The 19,663-nt window shown below is 36.3% G+C and overlaps 1 protein-coding gene across 1 annotated transcript in view; it reads right to left on the reverse strand.

The window, feature by feature from the left end:
- LOC130236776 (C2 domain-containing protein 2) overlaps nucleotides 1-19,663 on the reverse strand; it is a 33,892-nt gene that overhangs the window by 7,474 nt on the left and 6,755 nt on the right. The window contains exons 5-14 of the mRNA XM_056467533.1: nucleotides 18,792-18,893; nucleotides 18,516-18,632; nucleotides 17,306-17,423; nucleotides 14,624-14,732; nucleotides 13,188-13,252; nucleotides 12,662-12,777; nucleotides 8,337-8,493; nucleotides 8,070-8,174; nucleotides 7,825-7,952; nucleotides 5,617-5,893 (exon numbers count right to left, since the gene is read on the reverse strand). Coding sequence (XP_056323508.1) covers nucleotides 5,617-5,893; nucleotides 7,825-7,952; nucleotides 8,070-8,174; nucleotides 8,337-8,493; nucleotides 12,662-12,777; nucleotides 13,188-13,252; nucleotides 14,624-14,732; nucleotides 17,306-17,423; nucleotides 18,516-18,632; nucleotides 18,792-18,893 — 1,294 coding nt within the window. The remainder of the gene's footprint in view (nucleotides 1-5,616; nucleotides 5,894-7,824; nucleotides 7,953-8,069; nucleotides 8,175-8,336; nucleotides 8,494-12,661; nucleotides 12,778-13,187; nucleotides 13,253-14,623; nucleotides 14,733-17,305; nucleotides 17,424-18,515; nucleotides 18,633-18,791; nucleotides 18,894-19,663) is intronic.

A 19,663-nucleotide genomic window follows, 5' to 3' on the forward strand; every position in this document is an offset into this window, starting at 1 on the left:
AGCATTCAGATTTCTACTTTGCTCTTGCTAGTATCACAGCAGTACACAATTAACATACTTGTGAAAGGTTTTACTTTGGAATGTACAATCACACAGACTGTGTGAAAATGTCTTTACTCTTCATTAGTCTCAGATAAAAATCCAGTTTTACTTGTTTGATTGCATTTTACATTGATAAGGCTGCAATGTCAAGTAAGCAACGCTGTTAATGAAATTGTGTGAATGTGTATATATACATATATACACACACATACATACCGTGTTATGGGAATAATATTTCGAAAGGAGCTTTTGACATGGAATTGAACCAGATTTTGGTGAAAACCCAAACAATACAAACATAAATATAACACAAACAAAAAAAAAATCTGAAAAATGAGTTCTGTGTAATAACAATGAAATGACACAAGGAGAAAGTGTTGAACTACTGAAATGTATTTGATACTTAATATAAAAGTTTTTTTTTTGGTGACGGCAGCTTAAAAGACGCCTCTCATACGGAGTTTTTTACAGACTTCAACAGAGTGCAAAAATCTTGATGGTTCTGTGGGTTTTGTCTATGAAATCTGAGCTTTATTTAGTATTTTTTATTGGATTCAAATCAGGTGACTGGCTGGGCCATTCGACAGCTTGATTTTCTTTCTCTAAAAGCATTTGAGAGTTTTCTGGCTGTGTTTTGGATCATTGCCCTGCAGAAATGTCCACCCTGGTTTCATCTTCATTCTCCTGGTAATGTAGATGTTGAACTGCAGCAGTGAATATTCATTTACAATAACGAAGGGCAGAGGGTTGCTGAAAAACTACTGAGAGATTTCAGCTGCTGTCTTGGCTTTCACTGCCTTTCTACACCTCCCTTTCTTCGTGTGTTCAATACTTGTTCCCTGCGTCATTTCATTTTATTACATATATCTTCATTTATAGACAAATTAGTTTTGTTTTCTTTGCATATATGGATTTCTTTGGTTGTTACCAACATCCGGTGAAAATTTCAAGTCAACAGCAACTTTAGAAAAAAATGGTGACATCTGAGAAAAATGGTGACATGTTCAATACTTATTTTCCCCCACTGTCTGTCTGTCTGTATATATATATATATATATATATATATATATATATATATATATATATATATATATATATATATATATATATATATATATTCCCTCATTTTTGGTTCACCAGATAAAAATCAAATGATTCTAAGACACATTACGTGTGTATTTTCAGGGATCTTTGTGTGAAGAGACTACAGTGGCTCTCTGTAATGCTGTGTGTGATTCTGTTGCAAAGAACAGAACAAAGAATAGCATATTATATTAAGGCCATTCTAAGACCATCTCCATACTAATATATTTTCATTTAGAAACACATAATTTTGTTTGCTTCATTTCGGCCTTATCAAAATCGAGACAGCTTTTTAGGCAACAAAAAAACATCTTTTTGAAGTGGATAAATTTGAAAATGCTGTTTTCATGTCATAGTGGATTTTGTCCTGAGAATAAAAACAAATTAGATTTATTTTAGAATTAGATTATGGAGTAATAAAGCTTTATCATGGTTTTATTCTGTTGTAGCCCCTTGAGTATAAGAAAGGCACATTAAATCAAATTTAACATTATTATTATTGTTATTATAGATCTAATTGCTTACATAGTGTAACAATTTGTGTGGTTGAAGATAAAAAAAGATCACAAAATTCACCCCCCCCCACTTTTTTTTTTTAAGTGCAACAAAACAAGAGAATACATGTTTATGTTGGTGGCAGAATTTCTCAAAAAGCATCTCAGCCAACCACTTGTGACCAGATCATTAAAAACACATTTAACCCCAGGTGCACAGGGCCATATTGTATGCAAATGTATGCAAAAGTGCTTGTTCCTTTTAAAATGAAAGCAGTCTAAACCAGTCCACACCAGCTTAGAAGTTCAGGATGGCTGAACTTCTGGATTTTTATGCTGCTTGGGCAGGTTATCAGCCAAAACCCTCAGTGGGCTAACAATGAAATGGTTCAAGAGCACAAAAACAAAAGCACAAAACACCTCCAAAGATTTGAGAAGCCAAATGCAAGGTCAAATCTTTCTCCATGTCCAAAAGTCAAGTTTTAAAGCTGATATTAATCAAATGGCTTCCATTTTATCTTGACAACTGTGTGCTGAAAATGCTGGAGCATGGACTGGCTTTTTACTAACGGGTTTGTTAACCATTTCACAGGGAAGTCTACATGATAGTACTATTATAGACTTCTCAAGAGGTCACTTACTCTTCCAGCAATAAAGTCTGGTTAGCACAGGTTTCCACTTTAAGATGGCAAAGGAAAAAAAACACAAAGTGATAAGGAAAAGGTACAGAGAACAAATAAGAAAGTGGATGTCATTAAATGCAAGAAGGACAGGCAGAATGTCACATACACACAGGTGAGACAGAACTTAGCAGCTCTGGCTTCCCGGTAACAATCAGTTTAGGTTGCAACTTTAATTTAAGTATCTTTTTCAGTTTTCTGTCTAATGTTGTTTACATGAAGCAACTCAAGTCACGAAATAAATCCCTAGTTTTCTCAAACTTTAAAAATATGACTTTCAGAACAATTGTTCTACAATTATATGTATGCAATATATGCAAAACTCCACAAATTTACCTTGTATAAACTATAGTGTTGTCTCGATACTGGAATTCAGTACCAGTTGGTGCTGATATTTTAAAAACCTCCATTTCACGCTAACATTTGAGCGATGTTGAGCGCATTCTTAAACAGTGCTGATTTGCTGAACTCAATGCTGTTTACTGAGTGAAACCACAGATACACGGACACTGGAGTGATTTAAAGCCATGAAGATCAGTCGATTCATCAGCGGCTCGCTCGTGTGTCAACTCATAAACAGACCAGCTGATCTACGCGGCTTTAAACTGTTCCAGTGTCTCTATCTGTAAAACACAATGGCAAATCAGTGCTGTAGAACGTAAGGTACTCAGTTTCAGTATCGTGTATATATACTATAAACTACTGTTCAACTGTTTGGTGTCTGAAAGATTTTGTTTTCCTTTTTTTCCCCAGCAAGGACATATTAGATTGATCAAAGCGACAGCAAAAGTATTTATAATGTTTCATATTAAAATAAATGTCGTTCTTTTAAGGAACTTTCTAATAAATCAAAAATATTTGACAATATCTACACAAATGCTAAGTGGGACAACTGTTTATAAATGATAACAAATGTTCCATTAGCATATTACAATGACTTCTGAAGGACCGTGTGAATCTAAAGACTGTAGTAATGATGGTGAAAATCTAACTTTACCTTCACAGTCATAAACTACATTATAAAATATATATTTAAATTCCTTTTAATCAACACAAATGGGATTGATGAGCATACACAAGTAAAAAATACTATGCAAACAAATTCATCACGTAAACAAACCTTGGCAACCTGAGTCCAATGTGTATTACTTAATCAATTACGAATAAAACACACGAAACATTTCAGAGTCAGTTCAGTGATACTTTGTTCCCCTCTCTTCTCCAAAGTAGAAAATAATAGAACAATAGACTACATATGGTGTTCATCCAATACTGCATAGAGGAAGGAGAGATCAGCTCATTATCAAGGAGCTCCGCTGGATTACCCCTTCTTTTTTTTTTTTCAGGGAATCAGTGGGATTTTGATAGATTGCATGTGATACTTCACACATTCACATACGTAAACAAATCCTGAACAGAGACTGGCAGTACATATAGACATTATAATAGATGGTGGCTACATTGATGTGTCGAAGCAACAGACCGAAAGCGGACCATGCTTTCTATTATAATGTCTATGGGCAGTACGCCAAATGTATGGACGCATCCACGTGTTGCTCTGTGTTTGTCATAAAGTTATTTGTAGCTCAAGTGATGGCATTCTGTACTTTGCCTTTTGCTTGTAAGGTGGCTCTGAACTGTCACAACACCTCTCAAACTGCTTTTTCGGATGCAAAAGCGGAAACAAAGTGAATCCAGTTTTAATTTTTTTATGACAGATGAAAGTTTTGGAGGCAGTGTGTCAATATGATTCACACAACATTAGGTCAACATTTTGTCTTGTTTCTTGTCCAATTAATTAAACATTCTTAAATTAAAAAGCATTTCCCTGACAAGAAAAAAAATAGTTTTGTTGAAAAAAAAAAAAGTTTATATGCATTGTTTTAATGTCAAAATTAAATAAAAAGTAATATTTATTATAATAAAGTAATATAATCAAACTAATTTAAACTGAAAACAAGATTATTTTACTTACCCCACTGGCAGATAATTTAGCTGGTTAAAGGGGTAGTCCAGATTGTATTTTTAAGGCTTGGTTGGGTTTACGTGGTGGAAAGCAATGTGTGCTTATGCTTCATTTGCGATAAATCACGTTATTTTTTCAAATATCTTACTTTGATTATATACAGCTACTACATGAAAACGATTGTCATATTTCCTAACCTTCCGAATGCCCACCCTCAAGAGGCTCTGATTGGTCAACTAACAATGTGCTGTGATTCGCGGATCAGCTTTGTCACCGCACCGGGAAGCATCTCTGGTATAACATTACAGTGCATCTGGCCACGGCCCTTTGCTGCGCGGGGTGTATGCTCGTAACATGAAGGGTTTATGACATTATTAACCCAGATGTATTTTCTTGTAGTCCCCAAACTATGTTTGCTGTAGGTTTTGCTAAGCTAACTCTGTAAATGCCAATCTCTCCCTTTGCAATAAACTTTGAGCGTCTTACATTCAGAGATGTTGTTTATGTTCACACAACTACATTACACAAGTTTAAAATGATATCACAGTGGACCACACATTTAAGAAAAAAACAAAAAAAAAAAAAAAACCACGAAATTATGACTTATTTCTGAAAACAAAACTACTTGTTTAGAAAATGCTTCTTTAAGAATTTTTAGATATTTGGACTAGAAAAACTTTTTGAAAATAATTTGTCACCAAAAATCATTCCACTTGCTGAAACATAGAACAAGTTGTGGCCAAATTAAGGCTCAAAATCACCCCGGAGTGGATGAAAACATTACCAAAAGCACACAAGGGTTTAATAGAAACTGATAGTTAAGGCCAATTTTGCCCAAAACATGCAAGACTACAATTATTTTATTATCATTATTTTATTTTGATTTCAAGAAACACTTGCTGATTTTGTATTTTTAGCAGATTTTTGTGTGTTGACAAACTTAACCAAGGTTTTAAAGGGTTGCAATTTGGGTAAGGCAATATTTTGGCACTTCATTGCATGAATAAATTAAAGAAAATAATTTTTTTAAGAGTTCTTCAAGAATGTTTAAATATTTGGACTAGAAAAAAAGACAAAAACTCTTCACAAGAAATACACTTTTTGCAGATTAAGATATAGAGAATAAAAAAACTCCTACAGCCTCCAAACATTTGAACAGTGATGTAAATGCAAGCCACTGACCTTTCAGTTCACATGTCTCCCTGTGATCAGATTTATGACTCTAGTAAAGCACTTTATGTAGACTGAAGTTGTAAACAGGGCTAACAGTAAATCCAGAAACCCAGCTCAGCATATACTAAACTCTTCTTCCATATTAAGCTCAAAGTGCATCCCCTTTTCCCCCTCTCACCTTTTCCTTTTTTGGAGCCTGTTTCAGAGATACAGAGGGACAGGGAGGTTTTATCTGCATCCGGGTCTTCTCCAGTCTGGCTCTCCCAGTCCTCCACATGGTCTGTGCCGTTTGCACCCACCAGGGACTCCGTGGCTTCGATAATGCTGTTTTCTTCTACTTTTTCAGGGGGTAAGGGGTCGCTGTTGGTGCCCTCAGATGCTCCGGACATTGAAGCGTCCATCGCCGCTGCATATCCTGCCATCAGAGACATCTCTTCATCCTGGGACAGAGGGGCCTAGAGAGGAGATAATAGTAAGCTCTTAACCCTTGTGCATTGTTCAAATTGACTACCCTTTCGTTATGTTGGTGGCTGTTTTTGCCTCATTGACTTCCATTATAATGACATTTTTTGATTGCAAAGCCATGACACCAAATAATCAAGCATTCTTCATTGTTGGTGGTTTTCCCTGTTGGGAAGAGATCAAATTAGTCATTTTTACTATTGATCATCAGTTGGCAGAATTAACCCTTTAGACATGCCTGTGTAAATAAGTTTCTGGCTTTTATATGGAGTTCTATGGAGTAAAACAGCAAATTATTGTGTGCGTCTATAAATACACTTGTGACGAGGGGGCGGGGCCGAGAGCCGTGGGAACGGAATGAGGCCGCCGCGTAATTGGATACACCTGTAGCACGCACCGGCCTCGAATCCCACAGAAGGAGCTCTGGACTATAAAAGGAGGAACGATGGCAGAGGAAGCCGTTAAGGACCGGGCCCAGACTTATTGTTTTACTTTTGTTTTCAGTTTGACAGCAGTCTCCATGAGGAGCTGCCGTTCGTTTGTTTTGGTTTAGACAGCAGTCTCCGTGAGGAGCTCTCGGCCCCATCCCCCCTTGTCACAAATGTATTTATCCACGCACACAATAATTTGCTGTTTTTCTCCGCCTTCTTCCCGGCGGCCAGAGGACCGTAAACTTCATTACAGTGGTGCCGAAAACACGGGAGAGGGAGGGACACGTTGTCCAGTTGCCCTCGCCGCTGAGAGGGGGGGCGAGTGTTTGGGAGTTAACCCAAGTGGGGGAGAAACCCGTTCGTCTGCCCAGAGTGCCGGGGCGGCCTGAGGTTGGCGAGGAAGGATCTGCCTCCTGCCATCTCCAAGCATGGAAGGGAAAGCACTAAAGGGAGCCATACCAGAGAACCCGGGGGAGTCGCCGCGATTTGCCATGATGCCGTAGCCTACATCCATCCACTGAAGCGGGAGCGGAGCAGCCAGCCAGCCAGCCAGGAGAACCGCCGCCGGACACCAGAAGACGGATGGGTGGATAGATTCCTCCACAGGGCTCCCAACACGTCGTTGCATCTCTCAGCTGGTGGGGAACCGAGTGGCAGCGTGTCTGGAGAACCGAAACCCAATTTTTTTCCTCTCTCCCCTAAGTCTATTCTGTCTTTCCTCCTTTTTTTCCCCATCTCCTTTTCTCTCAGCCCGTCTCATGTAGGTCGTGCGGATGCTGTGGCGCCAACTTACAAAAGTTATTTTGAACAATGTTGGAAACTTGATTCCAAACTATTTTTTTTTCTTTCTACTTTTTTTACTTTATTTCTACTCAAACTTAATGGCTACCGATATCCAACATTCATCAAAATATCTTCTTTTGTGTTCAACAGAAACAAAAAATCTTTGAAACCAATTAAATAAATTTTCATTCTCAGGTTAACCATCCTTTGAAGTTTATATGTACTGGGAATCTATTTGATCATCTTTTAAAAATCTGAAAGAATAACCAGCTGTTAAATAATCTGTATATCTCTTTGTCTCTGCTTCATGGTGTTTTGTATATAATGTAGTTGATCCTGCATTTTTTTATTCTTCTCCCTGTTATTTGTTATTTTTACCATCATCACTGTTATGTTACATCATCCATGACTCCAGACCATGTAATTATTGTATTTGACCCTTATTATTGTGTTAAGCTGCCTTGGGATGTTCAGCTCTTGGCGGTGGGGTTTGGGTTAAAACACAGATAGAAAGAAGGGAACTGTAATGGTTAATGTTGTATTGTACGTGAATGTTATTTTCCTTCAAAAATATCCTTTCAAGTGAATTTAAGCATCAGAACATTATGGGGTTAATAATCACCAAAAAAACAAGGGACCCCAAAAATGCTGATCTGGAAATTCTATCCAACATAAATCACTATTAAATATGCATTAGGGTTTTTCTTCACCTTGGACACTCCTGAGATGATAATGGTGCTCTTTTTGACGGGAGATTTGAGCTTCTGTTTTGCAGACTCGTGCAGTTGTCTGATAGCAGCCTCGGCTACAGGATCTGTCCCGTTTAGAATCAATAACTCTGTGCAGAAAAGAGAAACACAGCGTTCAGAAATAATTCATTAGAATGCAAATGAAAGGAAATGCATTTAGCAAGTGAAGTCAACAAGCTTTAAAATAGATGCTGAAAAAAACTCACCCGTATCTGACGATGAAAGAGCTTTGCTAACTTTGGCGCCGAGTATTGACGGCTGCTCCGACACCCTTCTCTCCGCCAGCTTATTTTTAGAGGGCGATTTGGATTCTGTAAGAGGGATTTAAAATAAACAAACACAAAAATCATTTCAGCGAGTCTCATATAGCAGTTTAGGAGATTGACGTGATTGTAGGATGTTCAAATACTTTAAACAACAAACTCAGATTGAATTTTTGCATCTGTCAAAATCAGAGGTGTGATGAAAGGTACCGGGTGGTAAAGGTCGTCCTGGTTTGCTTCTCACAGCAGTAACAGTGGTGACGACGGTGCCACAGGGCATCACAGTGCGGTCCATCTCCACTCTTTTAGTAGGGGCCGGGGTGGGTGTCTGCCAGGTACGCACCTCATTGGGCTCCAGATAGGTGAACTACATTCAAAGAAAGAACAGGAAATGTCAGGTTTAATTTATTTATTTATGATTTAATGCAATAGCAGCAACCTTAGTTATATTTATGGCTTAACCTATACAAAATACACAATATATGACATGCAATCATATCGGTTTCTTAATAAACATTCACTGTACAATAAACTACAAATAATAAACACACTGAAAAGAGACTTATACAATCTTTTAGTTTGATTAATGATACATTTTTTTTAATTCCTCCAGAAAACACTTTAAACATATCCCTTAAAATATTTCCTGAATAAAAACGTTCTCTAATACCTATTATTCATTCATTCATTTTCCTTCGGCTTAGTCCCTTTATTTATCAGGGGTCATCAAAGCAGAATGAACCGACAACATATCCAGCATATGTTTTACATAGCGGATGCCTTTCCAGCTGCAACCCAGTACTGGGAAACACCCATCTCGCATTCACACACATACGCTACAGCCAATTTAGTTTATTCGATTCACCTATATCGCATGTTTTTGGACTGTGAGGGAAACCGGGGCACCCGAAGAAAACCTACATGAACACGGGGAGAACATGCAAACTCCACACAGAAATGCCAACTGGCCCAGCTGGGTCTCAAACCAGCAACCTTCTTGTGAGGCGACAGTGCTAACCACTGAGCCACCATGCCGCTACTATCTATAACAAATACATATTCTATTAAAATGTTGTATCGTCAAAATATTCTCACACAAGTCACAAATAGGTTTTTCTTCCCCTTTTAATAAATATGAGTGCATCTTGAGTGGCCAAAGTGGTAATTGTATCTTTCATTTACAAATGAATTCACTTCATATAATTTGCTGAAATGTCAGGTTTCATTTTTTAATCTGGATTAAACAAATACTCGCTGTGTTTAGTTTGCCATGGGAAATAACAGAAAAATGAAATAAAATATAGTGTTAGGCTTACCTAATTCTCTGAAAATCACATTTTTTAAATGATGAAACTATTTCGAAGCAACCTATATATTGCATTTAAAGAGTTCACCCAAAAATTTATTCTGTAATCATTTATTTACTCACTCATAACCTGTTCCAAACTACATTTTGTTTGCAAACTGGAGTTTGTTTTGTTGACAACAAAAGAAGATATTCTGAAGAATGTTGGAAACCTGCAACTATTAACGTCCATAGTAGGAAAAACAAATACCATGGAAGTCAGTGGTTATAGGTTCCCAACATTCTTCAAAATGTATTTTGAGTCAAACAATGATGAGTAAATGATGACAGAATTTTCGTTTTTGGGTAAACTATCTTTTAAAGGCAAGCAAGCAAAACAAGTATCCACAGATTTTGATTATGAGTAAGAGACGCGTGTGTATTTGCATAGTTTCAATTTCACTTTACATGTTTGTCTAAGCTTTACGTTTAAAATAAATGTTATTTATAGTGAATGTCAAAATATGTTCTGTATTTGTTAAATGTAAAGGATTTGTTGTGAAGTGAAAAGGCCCTTGGTGATAGTTTATTCCAGATCCTGGAAGCAGAAATGCAGAAAGCCCAACCACCCACACTAGTTTCCCAGAATATCCTGAAGATACTGAAAGCGTATTTTCAAAGCTAGATCACAAAGTACAAGCAAGGACAGAGGGCAGAATTAATTGTGAAATGCAGGAAGGTGTTAAACCTTGACGGGCCTTGAATGATGTTATGTCATGTATTTTTATTTAATGTCATGTCAGCAACAAAGGCTATTTTCATGACAAAAACATTTAATTAGTCTAAATACAATAAAAAAATAACACACAACATAAATTAGATAAGATTTTTAACTGTAATACATGATTAAAATTATAAAGTTTTTCCTGGTGACACTTTGCTGAATATCTCTGAATATTTATTTAATAAAAAAAGCCTTCTGCAGTCATTAAAAGCAGAACAGTCCAGTAGAATATTATTGCGGGCCTTGAATGAACTGAATGCAATAAGTTATTGGGAGCCAATGTAATTGCTATAAAACTGGAGTAATGGGGGCAGGTTTTTTTTGGTAAATGTAGGAACATGAAAAGCTAAATTTTGCCTGAGCTGCAAGCGCTTTTTGGCAGGCCATAAAACGAAGAGTTACAATAATCCTACCATGACATAATAAATACATGAATAACAGTTTCAGTGTTTTCAGAATTTAAATAAGGTCATTGATGGTCACTATCATGAAGGTGAAAGAAAAAGGATTTGACAATCTGATTGATATGGGATCCAAAATGTAGACTAGAATCAAACATTATGCCAATGTTATGTATAGTGGGTGAAGAATGGGCTGTAAATTTATCAATTCTAATGAAGTAGTCTGGTTTGGACTAGCAAAAATTCAGTTTTTTCAAAGAATAACTTGGAAGTTCTGGGCCATCGATACTTTTGAGATAATTTAAGCAAGATGTAAAAAAGATAGGGGGAAAACAGTGGGATGTACAGTAAAATATATTTGTGTATCATCGGCTTGAAATTTAGACCACTGTGCCAGATGACTTGACCCAGAGGAAGCATACAGTTTAAAAGCGGATTAAGGATAGACTTTGAGGCACTCTTTGAGGAGAAAAAAAAAATGATAGAACGAGATTTAGATTGGTCAGTGCTTATGAACTGCTGCCTGTCCAAAAGATATGAATCCAGTCACTGTAAGAATTATTGTAATTGCTCTAGTCTCTGGAAGACACCAATGCTAGGGCTGTCAACTGACTAAAAGGTTTAATTAAATGCAAATTATTTCCTTTTAAATTTTGCTGTGACATTACCCGGAAAAAAACACTACAAAAAGTAGCTTTATAAGTAAGCTATGACCTGTGTCAACTTTTTATAGTTACAAACATACTTGTAGACTACAACAGACCACCTGAATTACTACTTAGATATATTTACAGGCCGTTTACTGCAGTTCCAAAACAATTTGCTTACCAACATTCTTAACTATATCAATGTTCCGGTGCTGTTTGAACAAAAACACCCCTTGTGTGATATTGCGCTGGCTGCTGGTGTGATATTGCTCAAGTATATCATATGATACAAATGACACAAAAACCCTTAGGGGGTATTTTTGACTCCACATCTCAGATTTTAAAGGCATATAACTGCACTCTATAGGCTTCTTCAGGCAGTGTTAAAATTAAAACTTAATTTAGCAAATTCAATTAAAAGGATAGTTCACCCTAAAATGAAAATTCTGTCAAGGTTTGTTACCCTTGACTTGTTTCAAATCAGTTTTTTGTTCTGTTGAGCACAGAAAGATAAAAAACATACCAAAGAATGCAAAATAAAAACTAAAAACTGTGATCATTGATTTCCTTAAGTATTTGGTTTTCCAGCATGGTTTTTAACAGAACAACAGAATTTTAGGGTGAAATATCCCAGTCACACTTTAGAATAAGGTTTCTTTAGTTAATGTATTTACTCAAATTAACTAATTGTAAGTAAGTAATGTGCATTTATAAAGTGCATTTATTGTGTATGGCCATACAAACAATTTGTAATATTAAATAAAATTTAACAATTATTAATAATTATTATTAACATTAATTAATCAGTTTAACATTTCCGAATGTATGTTTAAATCTAAATTCAAGTTTGTTAACATGAGTTAACGCACTAACATTAACATTAATACAACCTTATTGTAAAGTGTTACCACTATCCCTTTAATGTAACTAAATACTTAATATAACAGTCATATTAAATGCACGTTTATAAATTCAGCAGATGTTTTATGTGACTTAATATAAACCAGCAAGACTGATATCTAATGCAGTGGTTCCCAAAGTGGGGGTTTGAACCCCCTGGGGTGGGGGGGGGGGGGGGGGGGGGGTTGGTCGCGGGACAATGACAGGGGGTCACTTGGTGATTTCCAAAAGTCAAATAAGTCTTATTAAGCTATTAGAATTATTATGTTGCACGTTTTTGTGTTGTCAATACGCTCATGTTTATATAGGCCTGGTGTTGTGAGTGCAACATTTGTATATTTATAACCACCTCCAAGGAATGTGGGGGGTTGCAAGTCATAGCATTGTTATTTTGGGGGTCGCAGGCTGAAAAGTTTGGGAACCCCTGATCTAATACACAGAGTGACACAGGTCTGTGAGGGTTAAATAAAAAAAAATGATTAAATCTGTCATGTATTTACACAGTAAAGATGTTTTACCTCAGTAGTTATTGATCCAGTAACTTGATCTTTGGTCTTGAGTGAAAAGGTCTGTTGACCTTTAGGGTGTTTCCTCACCAGATCAAAAGGCACAGAAACCTGCCCTAACAAACTGCCTAAAAAGAAAACAGAGAGTGATACTTGATCAAATCAATGTAACGCATTTAATCAACATATTTGTCAAGGCAGGCGAAAGTGACACTGAATACACAGACAAACAGAAGTTTCTTCGGCCTGTTAAGAAATCAGGGTGAAAGGCCAACGACATGAGGTAACACAGTCTGTCACATGTCTGTAAGCAGAGTTCAACTCAAGATGTTCCCACAGTATCGGTCTATTAGCTCCTCAGATCTACCACTTTCCCAGCATTTTTGAGGATGTTTCATGAATTAGAGAAACAGATCACCAAAAGTAGATTAAAATTCACAGCTGACCTTCAAGCTTTCGCAGACGCAGATTAATGGATATCACTTTTCTGTTTTTTATATGGCGTTAAGCGGGTTTATTTTTGGTCATGTGGACTTACTTTCTACGGGTTTGCCGTTATCCACGACCTGGATGTTCAGCTCCTTTGACCGGCCGCTAAGCTCACTGCAAAATCATACAGAGAGAAGGGATAAAAGAAATCATACTGCATTCCCAAACCCAAAATGTTTCATAGACAAGACACAGTTTTATTATGCCCTGCAGTTTGTTTTATTTTGGGTTGACCAAGTATTTAAATATTAAAATCATATAATAAAAAATATTACTAAATATTACTAAGTAAATTAAAAATTGAAGTGTGACTGTTTTCAAACAGGTTTCCGAGCAAATAGCTAATGACTCCGAAACATTTCCTAGTCATTCTAGTCTCTCCTTCTTTTGAAATTTCGCTACCAAACTTTCCTATTAAAACCCTAAAAAGTTTAAACTGAAAGATTAATTTAATGCTACATTGATTGTTAAATATTTAATTAATTGATGGATTTATTAATTGCGTTTTCAAACATGTCTTCCAGCCAAATAGGATGTTTGGTCCCAACATTTCCTAACAATCCAATTCTCTAGTAATTTCATATTTGTACAGTACATTCCTGAAAGCAAAGTGTCAAAAAGATACAAATAAATAAATAATAATAATAGTAATAATTATAATGTCAAATTAGTTTTAATTTTTTTTTTTCCACATGAGGAACGCCAATTAGTTATTTAGTCCAAACCTTTTTGTTGTTGCCCCTTCACTCTAAATAATTGGCCATCGAATTGCTTCTTTTTCCCCATAGCATTAGCAGCAAATATTAAAAATAAAAAGATTAATTTAATGATCATTTTAATGTAATAGTTTTTTCAAATGTTTCAAGGCCAACATTTCCCCATCATCTCCTACTCTTCCAATAACTTCCTGGTTTATTACTACAGTGCTTTCCAATAAAAGCAAATACACTACAAAAAGATTAATTTAATTCTAGATTAATTGAAACAGTTTTTAAACTGGTTAGTTTGACTCAAACACTTCCCAGCCATTGAATTCTCTTCCAGTAATTTCCTATCCAATTTAAACTGTACTTTGTTAAAATGAAAAAAAAATAAAAAAATAAATAAAAATAAATAAATAAACATATATTTAAAGCTAAGTCAGTTGTTTCCAAACAGGTTTCCCAGTAAATCAGTTAGTTTGGCCCAAGATTTTCCATGTCGCCCCTTTTCTTCCAGACATTTCCTGTCCTATTTCTAGCGTATATTTCTAAAAAATGGCAAATGTGTTCAAAATATGAAATATTTTATCTGATATATATCTGAATATAATTGTAACTGCCCCATAAACTTCTCTGCCACCCCATCTCTCCCATTCATTTCTTGTCCTATCGCTACTGTACTTCTTTAAAAAAAGTGACCCAAACGCTTCAACATGAATAGCTGCAATTAAATTATATAGACAAAGATGGCAGGGGGAGATGGAGAGGGTGGACCAGAACTCACAATATGAAGGGCTGGTCCCACGCCGGGTTGCTTTTGTTACTCAACACTGAACTGTTGATCTTCTGAGGCGGATCATCCAGCTGGAGGATACACTGAGGATTCATGCCGCCTGAAACCAAAACAGAAACACCCTTGAAAAAGCACACTTTGCTAAAGTACTTTTTTTTTCAGCCCAGACACAAAAAGAACAGATCTAGAAAAGTGCTTGCGCTAAATAACTGACTAATGCACAGCACGCTCCTTGCCAAAATGAATTATGCATAAAACGGATGAGATACCAGTTGTCTCCGTTAAGTGCTTTACTTGGCTTGGAGAGCAGCGGGACTATTAGAGCACTTCCGGAAATGATTTCCGAACAGAAGGGACATCCTGATTGAGGGAAACACAGGCGGTTAACTTAATAAGTCACTGGGGTGGTGCTTTTTGGGAAGTGTAGCCACAGCACTTTGTGCCCGCAATAAAATGTCATCCAAAATAATTGGCTTGATTTCTTGCATACTAGCAATATGAAAGCATTAGCTGAGGCCTGTGGTGTATATTAGGTCCATTTCATAGACAATGAGACATACAGGATTTTAAGAATGCAATCTATGTAATGCAACCAATTATTCAGAGAGAGAAAGAGAATTTTCAGTTCATTGCCATATCAGCTTCTCTTGGCTATGTAATAACAAGAAAAAGATCAAGTTTACCACATTTTATAAATATCACTTTTCTGTAATTATAAACATATTCTAACAGTTAAAAGTTAAACAGCAATAAATAATACACAAGATAAAATACAATAATAATAATAATAATAATAATAATAATAATAATAATAATAATGATAATAATAATAATAATAATAATAATAATAATAATAATAATAATAATAAGATAAAAATCTTAAACAGTTTTTTTAAGGTTTACTTTTCCAGTTATTCAGAAGTGGCACAACATAAATGGCTGTATGTGATATAGAGACTCTGGTAAGAAAAAAAGTGGTACTATATTGGTTACAAACTCTTAACAAACAAGTTAAACTACCAACCAGTAAACATCATTTGCATGATATTGTGTCCAATTTGTAAATATAAATTGATGGCATTTTTTACAGCATGCTTTCAGACACAATATAATATTGAAACTTTTGACAATTGTCATTATGTAAAAAAACAAACAAAAAACTAAATGACTATTCATTTTCTCTTCGGCTTAGTCCACAGTGGAATTAACCGCCAACTTATCCAGCACATGTTTTACGCAGCGGATGCCCTTCCAGCCACAATCCATCACTGGGAAACCCATACATACTCATTCACTCACATACATACACCATTGACAATTTAGTCTACCCAATTTACCTGTACTGCATGTCTTTGGACTGTGGGGGAAACCGGAGCACCCGGAGGAAACCCACACGAATGCAGTGAGAACATGCAAACTCCACACAGAAACGCCAACTGACCCAGCCGAGGCTCGAACCAGCGACCTTCTTGCTGTGAGGCAACAGCACTACCTACTGCGCCACCACTAAATGACTATATATTTTTTTAATTTCCATATATTTGTCATATCTTTATTTTCCATATATTTATTTTTGTATCGCTTTTATGCTGCGTTCACACCAGATGCAGAAGAAGTGTCAAGCGCAAGTGATTTACATGTTAAATCAATGCAAAAACGCGAATAGACATCCTGCAGCGCGATACGAATGAAGCAGCACGAGTTGAGCGTTTTGCTTAACACATGGATCGCGCATTTCACTCGAGTTGGAAAATCTGAACTTCAGCGGACATTCACGCCGCGTTAACCAATCAGAAGATTTTTCTTATAGCGCCGTGATTGTGACAAATCGCTTGTTGTTGGTGTCCCAGGGGAAAATCCTCCTGCCGACACCGGACAACAGTTCGTCAAAATGGGCTCGGCTCAGTCTGAAGCACCGCTGAAAGCCTCCATCATCCAGGTATAGTTTCTGGAGGAGTTTAGGAACTCACAGAACTGGGTGCACCTCAGAAAGGATCTAGTGGACTCAGGCATGGCTCCAAACGAATCAACGCTGTTTTTCAGTCTTCCTAAAGCACAAACACAGCTATTCTCTCAATGTTAGCCATTTAGCAACAAAGCTAGAATCACCGAGCAGACAGAAGCCCTGCCCATGACGCAAATCCGTGTCTATTGTGAAGTGAATTTGACACGCGAATGAAGCGAGTAAACTCAAAATGTTCAAGTGTCTATTTACGTGCGAATATCACAAATTATCCACGTCTGGTGTGAACACAGCATTACAATGTAGATTAACATAGAAGTACTAGTAAAATACAAATATAAACAAACAAACAAATAAAATAATATAATAAAATAATAATAATAATAATAATATTGAATAATAATTAATAATAAAATGGTAATATAATAGTATTTTGACTTATTTAAATGTTATTGAAGGTAAAAATGTGGGACAAAAATAAATAAATAAATAAATAAATAAATAAATAAATAGGCATTACATAGATCAGACACCTTACAGTGTAAATGGAGCAATTTTATTATGATTTTGTTGTTTATGTCTATGTATGCATGTAATTTTATGTATCCATTTAGTTTTCCCCAGTTAACTTTTATTAAAAAAAAAAAGAAAAAAATAATTTAGTTTTACGGTTTTAAAAATGTGTCCGTGCCGCTCTTATGGCCACTGACCTGCAGCACCATCCTCCTGTGTGAATGTGACCCGGATATTCTTCACTAACAGTTTCCATTCATGAGCTCGTGGGGGCTTCGGCGGGGAGGTCGCCTGCAAGGTCTTGTTCCTTACTTCCTGTTAAAGAGGACAGAGGAAATAAAACATTATCACTCATAGCATCAACAGCAACATCCTCTTCTATGTTTTTCTCTCCATTCTGTGCAAATTCCTAAGTTATGCAATGCTCAGAATATTATGAAATTGATCAAATTACAGTATCAAGACCTGATGAGAAGTATAACTGTTTTACAAAAGGTTTATTAAGTTGTGATGTCAAAATTATGAACGATATGAACCTTTTTACAGAGGACCGAAAAAGTTTGTTCAACCCAAAAAGAAATATCGATACCCCATAATACTTTTGCTCAGATATTTGTCAAATCTGATCAGATTGATCCTTAGATGTACATGTTAACAATGTAATTGTTTTATTTTTTATTTTTACATTTTATTTTGTTTCTTATTCCATTAGTCTGGCTGAGATTTTTCTGATGGTGCTGTATAATTGCTCTATTGTTTGCTAGTGTTTTGGTGCATGTTCTAGTTTTCCTATATCGGTCCTTGCAGCATCACGGGGAAAAACATGCAACAAACCCCATGGATCATGGAAACAATGTCGTGCGCAGACGCGGTCTCACCCAGTTATTGGGTATCACAGCCTGGCAGGTCTGCCTTGGCATGTGCTGTCATGAATAATTAAGTAGCATGGTCTTCTCATAGGATAAGAAAACTTAGCTATGAATAATAATAAGAAACCAAGACGTCAACACTCCACTAGCAGATTCACGCTACATCACCGATATAAAAAATAAATAAAAAATTATATATATATATATATATATATATATATATATATATATATATATATATATATATATATATATATATATATATATATATATATATATATATATATATATATATATATATATATATATATATAAACGACAGACCACCAAAACTGTTTTAAAATGTTATTAAATGTTTTTGACATGAAAAAATAAATCCTTACCAATTAATAGGTTTAATCAAATCTCTCAGGAGACAATGTTTGAGGGAGTAAACTGTTTTATTTCAATTTTCATTCTGGTTTGAGCGAACACTTGAAGTGCTATTTCAGTGTTGTTCCAATGTTCAATGTTAAATGAGTGCTGTGCACGCTTGTACCTTGACTTCTGCAGATTCTGCGGGCCGGCTGCTCAAAGTTACAGATGCTTGAGCTCCGTTCAAGACCTGTCTGAGCCTGTCGGTCACAGCAGCTTCACTTAGACTCTGACAATCTCCCTGAGACACACAAACACAAAGTCATGTGCTTTCTGGGAAAAATAAGCAGGAGTCAGCTCTCAAAACCAGGAGAGATTTACAATTGACGCACTGTGCAATGAGAATTACGTTTAATCATGTGATTGTTTCTTACTCAGGTGGCCTGAGGTGTGATTATACCTGTGCAAAGCTCGGCATCAGCTGCAGATCTACAGAGTCCAGGTGAAGCACCCGCCAGGAAATCTCCACCTCCCCGTTCACCTCTTTCATCTGTAGGGCCAGCTGTGGAAACAAAAACATTACTTATAAACATAAACTGGGTTTTACATCACTCTGCGTTAATGCACATTTTGAAGTAATGCATGAAAAACAAGTGATAGAAATAGTGGATTTTCAATAAAAACTCCTTCATTTGCAAAAAAAAGTGCGTCCATTTCCTTGTGGAGGTTTTGTAACTGTCTTAATTGTATTAAAATCGCTATTGGTGTCCATGTAAACGTACTCCATGTCAAAAAACATTTTAATATGTGATTTGCCTCAATAGACATTTTTTATGATTAATGTTAAAAGCAGTATTTCATTCATTCATTCATTCATTCATTCATTCTCTTTTCGGCTTAGTCCCTTTATTAATCTGGGGTCGCCACAGCGGAATGAACCGCCAACTTATCCAGCATATGTTTTATGCAGCGGATGCCCTTCCTGCTGCAACCCGTCCCTAGGAAACATCCATACATAGTCATTCAAACACATACACTACGGATAATTTAGCTTACCCAATTCACCTATACCACATGCTTTTGGACTGTGGGGAAACCAGACCACTTGGAGGAAACCCACGCGAACACAGGGAGAACATGCAGACTCCCCACAGAAATGCCAACTGACCCAGCCGGGGCTCAAACCAGCAAGCTTCTTGCTGTGAGGCGATTGTGCTACCCACTGCGCCACTGTGCTGCCCGAAAGCAGTAATTCTGCTTTGTATATATGTGGAAACCATGTTATTTTGTCAGAAATCTCAAAAGAACAGAATTTATCTGAAAAATCTTTAC

This window comes from Danio aesculapii, chromosome 10 (genome assembly GCF_903798145.1).
Source record: "Danio aesculapii chromosome 10, fDanAes4.1, whole genome shotgun sequence".
In the NCBI taxonomy this organism is placed as follows: Eukaryota; Metazoa; Chordata; class Actinopteri; order Cypriniformes; family Danionidae; genus Danio; species Danio aesculapii.